The sequence below is a fragment of the Helicoverpa zea genome, chromosome 17 (assembly GCF_022581195.2).
Source record: "Helicoverpa zea isolate HzStark_Cry1AcR chromosome 17, ilHelZeax1.1, whole genome shotgun sequence".
Classification (NCBI taxonomy): Eukaryota; Metazoa; Arthropoda; class Insecta; order Lepidoptera; family Noctuidae; genus Helicoverpa; species Helicoverpa zea.
Genome location: NC_061468.1, coordinates 4,156,065 through 4,167,352, shown reverse-complemented (window position 1 = coordinate 4,167,352; position 11,288 = coordinate 4,156,065). Strand labels below are relative to the sequence as shown.

At 36.6% G+C, this 11,288-nt stretch overlaps 1 protein-coding gene and 1 long non-coding RNA gene across 2 annotated transcripts; one reads left to right on the top strand and one right to left on the bottom strand.

Moving 5' to 3' along the window:
• Window positions 1–5,031: 5,031 nt before the first annotated feature.
• On the top strand, window positions 5,032–6,097 carry LOC124638306. The gene is made up of 2 exons (XR_006985352.1): window positions 5,032–5,167; window positions 5,510–6,097. It is a non-coding gene; the product is annotated as an uncharacterized LOC124638306 (long non-coding RNA).
• Window positions 6,098–7,376: 1,279 nt separating this feature from the next.
• On the bottom strand, window positions 7,377–11,027 carry LOC124637980 (putative ribosome-binding factor A, mitochondrial). Its single transcript, XM_047174736.1, has 6 exons — window positions 10,728–11,027; window positions 10,443–10,644; window positions 8,980–9,148; window positions 8,596–8,735; window positions 8,209–8,463; window positions 7,377–7,603 (listed from the first exon to the last, which is right to left on the bottom strand). The coding sequence occupies exons 1-6, from the start codon at window positions 10,826–10,828 to the stop codon at window positions 7,418–7,420; spliced, it is 1,053 nt and encodes a 350-aa protein (XP_047030692.1). The 5' UTR covers window positions 10,829–11,027; the 3' UTR covers window positions 7,377–7,417.
• Between the last annotated feature and the right edge of the window lie 261 nt (window positions 11,028–11,288).

Here is an 11,288-nt window from a genome sequence, read left to right as displayed (position 1 = left end):
GACTTGGCAACGGGATCGATATTGTAATTTATTGCGACTAAACTTACATACATGTGTCGGTGCTATTGAGCGCCTGTACCGACCTATGTATAACAAGCATACAACCGACACGCCAGCCATGGACGTACATCGACGAAAGCTTATAAAAATTTACCAAGTCGATACAAAACTACCCTCATTAGGCGACATACGACATTATGCGCAACCTGTTGATTAAAGCTGATAAAATAGTAGGTACAGTAGGTACAATAAAAGCAAATATTCTCATTGTTTATTCAAGTCATATATCGGTTCATATACTAAGTACAGTAGGCACGATATGCATGTGGACTGCTGCGCCTTTGTTATATTGGAAATGTTATTAACGCATTGTTTATGTGATAAAAATGAGGTTGTTAATTTTATCAACGCGACCTTCGGCGATGAAAGCGTAAACATTGTAATTATGATACTGTATTACAATGTAGAGAATAACATTTAAGTAAATAAAATAAATATACGATTCATTATTATCTACCCACTAACTATTTTTCAACCTTCGCTGTGATGAGCTTTATATTAAGAGGTAGCTTAGTCTAGTACATAGCAGATTAGACAGAGTGAAATTAATAAAAATCTAAATTAGGTACCGAACAAATACCAGGAAGTACTTAGGGCATTTTCTGAAAAAAAGTAGGCAGGATGGAATTAAGTATAGCATCGAATGAATCTTGCAATCAATTTGTTCAAAATCTGTTAAAATAAAAATGGGTGCATTTAAACACCCTCTCTTAGACCACACCATGCTATTTCAATACAGTTCAGTGTTCAAGTCGAAACGTGAGAAGAGTATGAAAGATGGAAGATGTCTGCATCATCTTGGCAATGGAGCGCACTATAAACTAGGCCAGTCTATGCATGGCGCCTTCAGGACTCCTTCATTATGCGGCGGTTGAGATAATTATTCGATTCCCATCTCTGGTTACAATTTATTTGAAAGTACGCTTTGGTGGAAATACTGAGTAAAATCTCTCTGAAGTGTCTAAGCTGCCTGGCAGTCATTGCACAAGTGAAACTGTTAGACGACCGAATAATTTACAAAAAAAATGTGCCTTGCAAAACGATATTTTATTTACTATGCTATAACAATATTTTACACTTAGAATAAATCTACATAAAAATCTCTTATTATCCTATGTGCTCTCTTTATACATACATTTATACTCCCTTCTATACTACCTCTATGTGTACTCTTGCTACATACTCCTGAATGTGAACGTACCTATGTCAATTTTCATAGATATCCGATGCACGTGCCCTTTTCGAGGGCTGGATCCGCCCCTGGGGGCACTACGGAGTTCTGTAACTAAAGGTGAGGTCTAAATACGGTTGCTTACTTTACAGTTTCGTATATTATCGAATCGATTTCAAAAGTTCTCACCGAATAGATCGTAGCAGGAGTAAGCTACTTCTACTTCATACTGTTGAAGAGTCCCCATGAGAGTCGTCTCCATCATCAGATCAGCTCTAAAACGGCACTATCTTGTAGTTTTTGAATTGTCATGCATTTCAGATATGGAGGTCCATAATTTTCAATGTATTTCCTAAAATAAGATATTATCTATTTTAAACTTTTATTGCTTTAAGTTACGTTAACTGCGCAATAAAAGATACGGTCGGGTTATGTTTGTGCTTCTTCGAGTCTGTCATTATAACAGCGATGTTCAATCAACAGACAGAAACATGAGAACGCTACTTAGACAAATTACTGATGCCAAAGTTACTTTAATTACGAACTACGGATCAGATTGCAGGAGCCACTTACTTGATTGGATTTACTTTGAAAAGAACTCTAGACCTTACTAATTTATTATTTAAATTCACTACTAGCTGACCCTAACTTAAATGTTGATTTTCATTAATCACACTAATATTATTGAGGCGACGACAGTTTGTGAGTGTCTGAGTTTTTTCCGCGCAGACGGTTAAACGAATTTTGATGGCACTAGGCGCATTGATTGAAATTAACTTATTAAACCTAGGCTACTTTTTACGAAAATACCTACGGGAAGTTCCTCGGGACGCGGTTGAAACTGCGAGCGAAATCCAGTATCAGGTTCATAAAAATCTGGATACCACAATATAAAGAACGATCGATACTATTGATAATAAAAAACTTGTGTTCTAACTAAATAGATGACGAATTTGTTCTAGTGATTTGAGAGAATAATGGAACAGCTTTAGCGATAACTTAGGGTGCATTGTGAAACAATTGCGCACCAATTATATCGCACAAAAAAATCCTAAGAATTTTAGATTTCCAATACAATGTCAATTTTTATGCGATTTTAGATAACATAGCTAACTGTTTTATGACGCATACGAAAGTCCCGTCTGCTGCGTCACTACTTCACTAAATGCGTGCTTGGGTGGTAGGTACACAGTATTCTACAACGCATAATCTCGAAGGCTTGAGTCATTGCATTAAGTACAGATTTATGATTATCGGAGTAAGAAATAAATAGAATTTCAATCTGTGACCAAAACCCATTATTAACTAGGTTTCAAAAAAAAAGCAGAGCCCAGCTTATTTTAAGCTGAAATTGCTATTATTTTCCCATATAAGCAAGAGTTAATAGCACCACCGTGTTATTTTTGTGGAAATATCGATTTCCTTGCTATGCACAGACATATTACGAGTCCTTATGAATGGTACCTACCTACCTATACCAGAACGTTCGCATTTCATTCGATCATCATCATAACTGGCAGGAAACGTCTTGCACTAAAGATGGGGGCTCCCTCGTAATTGGAGATCAATAGTATCATCGTTAATGATATCATTGCAGGGGCTTACAAATTTCTGGGGCAGGGAATTAAGAGGACAATGGACCGAAAGGGCCAAGTGCTCTTGTCGAATCTCGGAGTTATGATGGCTTGCAATAAATGTTCGTTAAATGCTAGAAATTGAACCGTTGAACCGGGGTCTTTATCCGACGAATTACGAATCTTGCGGTTTCAAATTATCGTGTCATGGGTGTTGGATTTTTCAGTTTTATAAGTATGGATTAGTATGCTCTAAAGTGGGTATGAGGATGTTGATAAGGGTGAGAATGCGAATGGGCACGGTGGTGGTGCCGACGAAGATGATTATGAGAATTAAAATGATAATGAGAATAAGAATAAGGATGGGTGGATATGGTAAAAATCCATGTGCGGTTGTTGTGGTCAATGCAGGCCATTAGCAATCCTCTTCAATAACAAACAAATTCTTCCTTATCAACTGTTTTAAGGCGACAAAATATTGCCCGTATGGGTCCAACGAGGTAATTATTGTGAAGCAGTCGCGGCATGGTTCTGAACCGGTGGTCCGCGGACCACTCGTGGTCCCTGGAGGCATTCCAAGTGGTCCGCGAAGCTTAGCTTCGCGACGTTGCTATACGTTATCTAACTTTATTTTTATTGACTTATAATTGCGAGCGGGGGTTTTCGCATGGACGTATATGTCGGGTATGTCGTACCTAGTCCCCCCATTCATGAAAATGTATGTTTGGGCTACATTTTACGTAATTTTGGTTTTGAGTCTTAAATAAAAAATAATTAAAATTTCGCGCTAAAAGAAAAAGTTAAGTACGTTTGAGCAAAATTTTACGTAATATTTGGTTTAAGTCCGATAAAAATTTCGCGTTCGCTTCGCTCGCGTATTCGGAAACTATAATATGGCCCTTATTTTTGCATTTGTCAACAAACAAAACGTTAAGTAAGTACGTTTGGGCAAAATTTTCCGTAATTTTTGTTTTAAGTCCGATAAAAATTTAGCGCTCGCTTCGCTCGCTTATTCGAAGACGATATGCCCTTATTTTTGCATCTATCAACAAACAAAAAGTTAAGTACGTTTGGGCTAAATTTTACGTAATATTTGCTTCGCTCGCGCATTTGGAAACTACATAGCCAAGTTTTTCTTTATTTGCATTTGCTTACCTACACAACTGCGGACATGCGTTTAGCAGAGTGCTAATTTAGGTAAACCGATGAGGTGGTCCCCGGCAAGACAAACTTTAGTTAAAGTGGTCCCTCATGACTAAAAGGTTAAGAACCACTAATGTAGACAAATGTTACCAAGTTATAGTAATCGTTTTGATCACTATGATTATCAAATCGATTCAAAGATTCATCGAAGTTTTCAGATATCAGTTGATTTGATATCAACACTGATTATGCAATTTATATCAGATCAGCACGCATTAGGTAATGACTAGGTAGGTAGGTGCCTAATATATTGCGAGTTGTAATTAGCGGATTCGTGTGCTATTTTGTTTGCGTGTAAAAGTTCATTTTTGGAAGCAAGTGCGCCTTTTCCAAAAGTGCTATCTGGCACAAGCGAGTACATTCCATCCCAAGCGACAAAACGAACCTACAACCTTTGTGCAAAATGTCATCTACATCGGCTCAGCCGTTTTGCATGAAAGTAAGGATATAGGAAGGTGCATCGAACCACCCCGAAGTTTGTACATGTTCTAGTTTTCAAGTGCAAACGGCTATACCGATTTTGATGAAATTGGGAATGATATAGCTTATACATCATAATAACCTGAATAACATAGGCTAGTACTTTGTATCGGTATCAAGAAGTGCCTAGATCCCTCGGGATGCGGGTGTAACCTAGGTGGAGGCAACTATCAACTTTTGGAAGGTTTCTACGTCTTTGTAACAGGGGCCCGATTCTCCTAATTTTACTTAAGCGCCATACGATTCACATTCGACTGCGATCCAATCACGACTCGATTACGATTGAAGCGTATATGGCATTCCGCAATTTTTTCTTTGAAATAAACGTTTTTATCCTTTTCTGTCATTAAATGATAAATCATTTTGTCTGCAAATGATTTACGATTGCAATATGATTGTAGAGCAACCTACCGTATAGACCAAAATCACCAAAATAGCAGACCAATCGCAAACCAATCGAATGTCGTTGGAATACGATTGGTCTTATATTAGGGAGAGCGGGGCTGAAAGTGCCGGGGGTAAATTGTGCCGACGCGAATATCTCAAAAACAGAAAGAGATAGATATACGATCGTATTGTGTCGCGTAAGGCCTAACAGTCGCGCACACGCGGCTGCCATTTTAGTTGCGTCAGCGACGCGGACCGAGTCGTACTGCATGTGAGGGTCCTCCAGCGCCACGTAAGTAAATATTTTCGTTTCAATACTTTTTGGTCTCAAGCTAGCATTTTTCGTGCTTTTAATATGTGAGTTTTTGTAAAATGTTTGTTATTTATCCTAGTTTGTTATGCAGTGTAATTTTAATGCTTTGTGTACAGTGATTTTTATATGTGAGACAAAATATCACACTATCATAAACGGGGTAAAATGTGCCGTTCATGTGGGGCTGCTTGTGCCGCGGCACAACCAACCCCTAACCAACCTATATTGTTTCAGTATTGTTTATATTTACGCGAGCAATTATGAAAGAAAGAAAATACTTTTGGACATGATACTTCATACTGCATTTATTTTCTTTGACAGAATGAGGACATACAAGCGAAAAACTGAAGCACGTAAAAGAAAGACAGCTGTTCTTACGGACACTCCAGAGAAAAATGCTTTAGCAGAAGAACAGGCTAGTAAAAAGAAGAAAAAAGAAAGCGAAACTAAAAAGAAGGTTAAGGGAAAAGGGACGGGAAAATGCAAGGGAAAGGGTAAACAAACAAAAAAGCCGACTAAAAACCCCGCTAAGAGAGGAGTATCGCAAGATGACGACAGTTCTGATGACGAACAAGAATTGTTCTGTATCATTTGTTGTGATGCCTATTCTAACTCTGCCCCTGGAGAACAATGGATTGAATGCAGAGAATGTAAGAATTGGGCCCATTTGCAATGTATTGAAGATGAAGAAAACCAAGCATTTGTATGTCCTAATTGTTATTCTGATCAATCAACTGGAGAGTAACTCGTTTTGGTATATTTTTTATTTCTTAATAAAAAGACTCGAGACTGATTAAAAAGTTAATAATTTTGGAACATATTAATAATTGATCTCATTCGCATAAAAATAAGTACAAACTATTGATTAAAAATACGTTTTTATGTTTGAATAATTACATAAGAAGCTTCCTTGTTTTTTTTTTATTATAATACTTAGTATTATAATTTTATGTATATAATTTTCATTCATATAAAACTCCCAGCATTATCAACGGCACAACCGACCTCAGCTACGGCACAACTTGCCCCAGATTGGGGTTGGTAGTGCCTTGCCGCCTCTGTATAAAAAATCGCATTTTCATAAAAACTATTAAGAATGTGCAAAACCTGAAGTTAAATTCGTAAAATAGATTAAATTTGGCTTAGGATGAACCACTACTTTCAGACATAATACTTGTTTTATCCAAATCTTAAAAGGATTTGTCAAAATCGGCACTTTCAGCCCCGCTCTCCCCTACGTTTATTGCCCGTGGTAAATTTTTCTTCCCGTAGTACTACCAAGCGGTCTTCAACTTCTTGATTGTTTGCCTACTCGCGACAGGAGCGCAGTGTTTTAAAACTTAGAATCCTGAGCGATAGCCAAGAAATCAAAAGAGCACAAGGTGAAAAATCTTTGCACTCGAGTGCAACACGTAATTTTTCATCCCACCTCTTCATACACAGCATAAATCACAGGAGTATAAAAAGTAAACCTGCCAATCTCGGAATTTCGATGCCACTGGGGCCCAATTCTCCTAAGTTAATAATGTCAAAATCGAATAGAAATCGAATCGCAATATGATCGCAATAGCAGTTTTAACCATATCGGACATTCTGCTACTTACCTGACAGCATAACTTACCTACCTGAGTATTCCAATTTCCCGACGAAAATACTCACCAAGTACCAGGATAGCATAATATACATCAAGTAATTCCCACGAGATCAAGGTATTCAATTCTTATTTGTGAAAAAAAAAACTAAGTGATTTTGACTCTTGTCGATTTTGAGCAATGAAAAATTTTACAACTACCAGATCTGTTTACGAAATAGTACCAAAATATATCCACATTAAAAAAATATACATTTCAATTCTCTTTCTAGGATGACAATATCAACTGTGACAACAAAAGGATTGGAAAAAGCTTAAATTATTGACAGTAGTACCACGGGTAGTTTTTTCTTGCCCGTGGTACTACCAGACCGCTTGGTAGTACTACGGGAAGAAAAATTTACCCGTGGTACTACTGGTAGTACTCAACAAACGATCATCATATTGCGATTCGATTTCTATTTAATTTTGACATTACTAACTTAGGAGAATCGGGCCCCAGGTGCTTTAAGTGCCCAATCGTATTTGACAGTATATAAAAAGCTTAGTGCAATATAACATAATAAACCATAAACCGTGTAAAATGAAACCACAAAATAATAAAAACTACAATAATTTATTTATCTACGTAACATAAACTACAATTGCGGCCTGGCAACATGGCCAGGCAGGTCCGTGTGCTCGTAATAGTTGTAGCTCTCTTCATCAGAATCCTCGTAATATTCATCGTCATCCTCCACCTCTTCAGTCTCCTCAGCCTTTTCCGTAAGAAGCAAGTCTTGGCGAGAGTCCTTGAGCCGCTTTTGGATTTTCTTTTCTAGGATCTGTAAATTAAGAAGGTATTTGGAAGAAAATTAAGAAGGTATTTGGAAGAAAATTAAGAAGGTATTTGGAAGAAAATTAAGAAGGTATTTGGAAGAAAATTAAAATTTTTGGAAGAAAATTAAGAAGGTATTTGGAAGAAAATTAAGAAGGTACTTTGAAGAGAACTAAGAAGATATTTGGAAGAGAACTAAGAAGATATATGGAAGAGAACTAAGAATAACTAGAACTAATAGATAAATGGCAGAAAATTAAGAAGATATTTGGAAGTCTTTTACTTTCCTTGCTATTTGTTTGGGTTGGAGCTTTTAAAGACAATTAACAAACCGTTTTTACTCGAATTAATGACGTGATAGGACCTCTGTTCTTAAAGTTCGAAAAGATTTTTTCCAGATTTGAATAAACACCTCTGACATAGTTTTGAAAATAATTGCTACAACAAAAGTGGGAGCGCGGCCACGGCGACCGGCGTAGTGCTACATTTCGAAATACTAACCAAAAATGGCTATATGATTCAAAAGAAACTGTGCAAAATGTTCTTCATAATAAAACAGGATCCGGTGTAGTAGAGGTACTGAAAGCTCGTAGAAAAACTGAGAAAGCTCACCTGTCTCTGCATTAAGAAATCGGCGAGTTCTTTCCTCTGGTTACTAACAGATTCAGGAACTTTATCAGGATTCACCCTGTATGATATGACGTCATTCTCAGTGTTGAGGGTGCTCCAAGCATCGCGAGTCTTCTTCCTGGCTGCTAGTAGTCTACTCATTATCTTGGAATGGTCCAGGCCATAGACATTGTGAGTCATCTCAGGTATGGGCTCCTCAAATATGGGTAGATCATCTTCCAACTTCTTTATTTTTGCCTGGAACAAAAGAATGAAATGATATTGATATTGTTTATATTGGTAGTCATATAGACAAGTGGACAATACATGAGACAACTGGGAAAATTTATTTACATAAAATCTTATGTCTGTATAGAAATATGTGATTACCTTCACTTCAGGAGACAATTTAGTATTTAAGACAAACTCAGACTTAAGCATATGGCCCATGTCTGTAGGCACATAGTCTTCTCCATAATCAGCCAGTGCTAAACGGCGATCCAAGTCAATTAAATGGGTTTCTTGCTTATCTGTGGACATAGGATTAAACACTTATGTTTCATCTTACTTACATATTCTAAAAAACCATAGGGCATAGACACTGGATTTGAATGGTGACTAAGGCTCAGGGTTAAACCAAAGATAGTACTTTCCATGCCATATCAACATTTTCTAAGCCACTGCTCAGCTACCAATGTTTAGATAGAGATATAAACCAAGCAATTTTTATTCTAACATCTATGCTATTGTGACTTTTCAGATGTTTGTCTTCACCTTTAACAAAGACAATGTAAGGTATTTCCCCCATAACCCTAAGTGTAGACAGCTCATGTCTCAAGCCTCCGGCAACTTTGTTCAGCAACTTCTCTGTCTCATCATCAGAAGCGTCACCTTTGCACACCCAGAACACATTCACTGCGTTCAAATCTGGTGTCACATTCACCTGTAAAAGTAAATTATAGTCTTATTTTTATTTTATCAAGAAACAACTGCAGACCAGGGAACACTCAAACTCCGGCAGTAATGCTTGATTAATGTGTGTAGGTTTGTAGACAATAATTGGTGTGCTCATCAAATTATATGAATCCAGTAGGTCTAGCAACTAAACTTTAATCAATTGTGGTGATTAACTCTTATTTTTACTCAAGAGGCCAGGGCAATAACAAGGATGGTAATACCAGGCCTCTGTCACTCGACGTACTTGCGCGCGTAAATGCCTACCGCTCGCTGGGTTACCGGTAACCCCACGCGGCTCAGGGCTTTCAATAGCCACACGCGCCGCGCGCGTTCCAATATTATTATTTTTATGCTGTTGGTTTTTATTAGGTTTTTTAAGCTACCTTACAAACTGATGGATTATTTTGAGTTGTGTTGGTTTATATGTGACTATTGTAAGATTTAGAAACATTTTATATTTATGAACTTATCTAGTAATTCTATTTTTTTTTAAATAAATTAATACTTATCTACTTTATGACTTTAACAACAGAGATCATTAGGTACTTATTTTACTTTAGATACCTACTTAGTTATATGAACTGTATTGTGAGTTTTGTAGCTCAAAACACATCTCGAGTGTAAGTAGGTATATAGTTCTGGTCCAACTTAATGACGACTCGGAACATTACGCGTGTCGCTACGCAGAAACCAATTTTAGGTATGTATCAACACTCGACGGAGTTGTACCATATGGGGTATGGCACTTGTGCTTGAAAAATAGTTGGAAACCGCCTTTGATTTTGACGAAAGCTTTACTTACCTATGCTTACGTATTAGGTAATACTTAGTAATATGTACCCATACTCCATTTTAGTAGGCAATGCAATAGTTAACTAAAGAAAAATATTCTTGATATTACTTTTTATTTAAAAACTCAGTTTTAAAAAAGGCTATCTTAAAATAAGCGTAACTTTGTTTTCCTACTTAAATATTAATAAATTGTAAGAAGCAACCCTAAACCCTAAGGCCACGGCACGGTTGCGGTCACTGAACTGTGCGCTATCGCATTGGAATAACAATCAAGCGCTCGAGCTTTTAAGGTTCATTTTATAACGCAGCTAGGAATTTGAAGGTAGTTGGGGAACTTGTAGGTGCTTATAACAGTAGGTATGGACTTTTTTGTATGGAGTGATTTATCTGTTACGTAGTAACTATTATATAATCTGTGGTAATACTATAAACAAGTGGACTATACATGAGATGACTGGAAAATTGATTAACATAATATTTTTAGGTACCTTTGAGATTTCAATGCCTCGTCCTACTACATCCATAGAGACAGTCCCAGTAGACAACATATCAGTAATCTGTTTCATGAACATTTTGTTCAGCATAGCAGTTCTACGCTGGCCTCGCTTGCCAGGTTCATATTTCTGTTTAGTCAAACTCTGTACTGTAGGCAGAGCATCGGCGTTGAGCTGTTGTGAAGGATACCACTGCCTGGAAAATTCATAACAAACAAATAACCTCTAAAGTTTACTAAGCGCTTATTATTGTTTAAAATAAATGGAAAATAACAATACCTTTTACTTTTCGGATTGACCATTTTACATAGTTTTATACCTTGCTTTTTGAAGCTGAAATTCGCACAAGACAGATGATAAAGTCGGTGAAAAGAAATCATTTTCTTTTCCAATGTATATGTTGAAAGATACAATCAATTCAAAAAAAACGAGGAAGACAAGTTCGCAATGTACAAGTTTACAATAATATTCAAAATAATGTGCGTTTTCTGTCAAACAAAATAAAAGAAAACACCAATTTTATTTATTTAAATTTGAAAAAAGAACATAATATTTTCCAATTTCACTCTGGCTGACTTTGACATCTAGAAACTTTTTGAAGTACCGAAATACCGAAAGACAACAAGCGTAGCAGTTTATACATTCGAATCGAAAAAACAATAATTCAATTCTAAAATAATATCACAATAAAAGCAATTCGGCTAAAGTGATAAGATGAATTTTGCCAATTTTGATTTAATTTTGGTTACGAAAAAAGTTATTTTTATTTTATTTTTATCTAAAAAGAAACTCGTTATTCAATCAGAAAAAGCATTTTTGAGTTTCAATAGGTGCAAAACC

Excerpts from the sequence above, each read along its gene's own strand:
- LOC124637980 (XM_047174736.1), bottom strand. The coding sequence starts at position 10,828 with ATGATTTCTTTTCACCGACTTTATCATCTGTCTTGTGCGAATTTCAGC. Across the intron at positions 9,149-10,442 it reads GAGGCATTGAAATCTCAAAG|GTGAATGTGACACCAGATTT; the intron begins GTACCTAAAAAT and ends TTACTTTTACAG. Across the intron at positions 8,736-8,979 it reads TTACATTGTCTTTGTTAAAG|ATAAGCAAGAAACCCATTTA; the intron begins GTGAAGACAAAC and ends CTATGTCCACAG.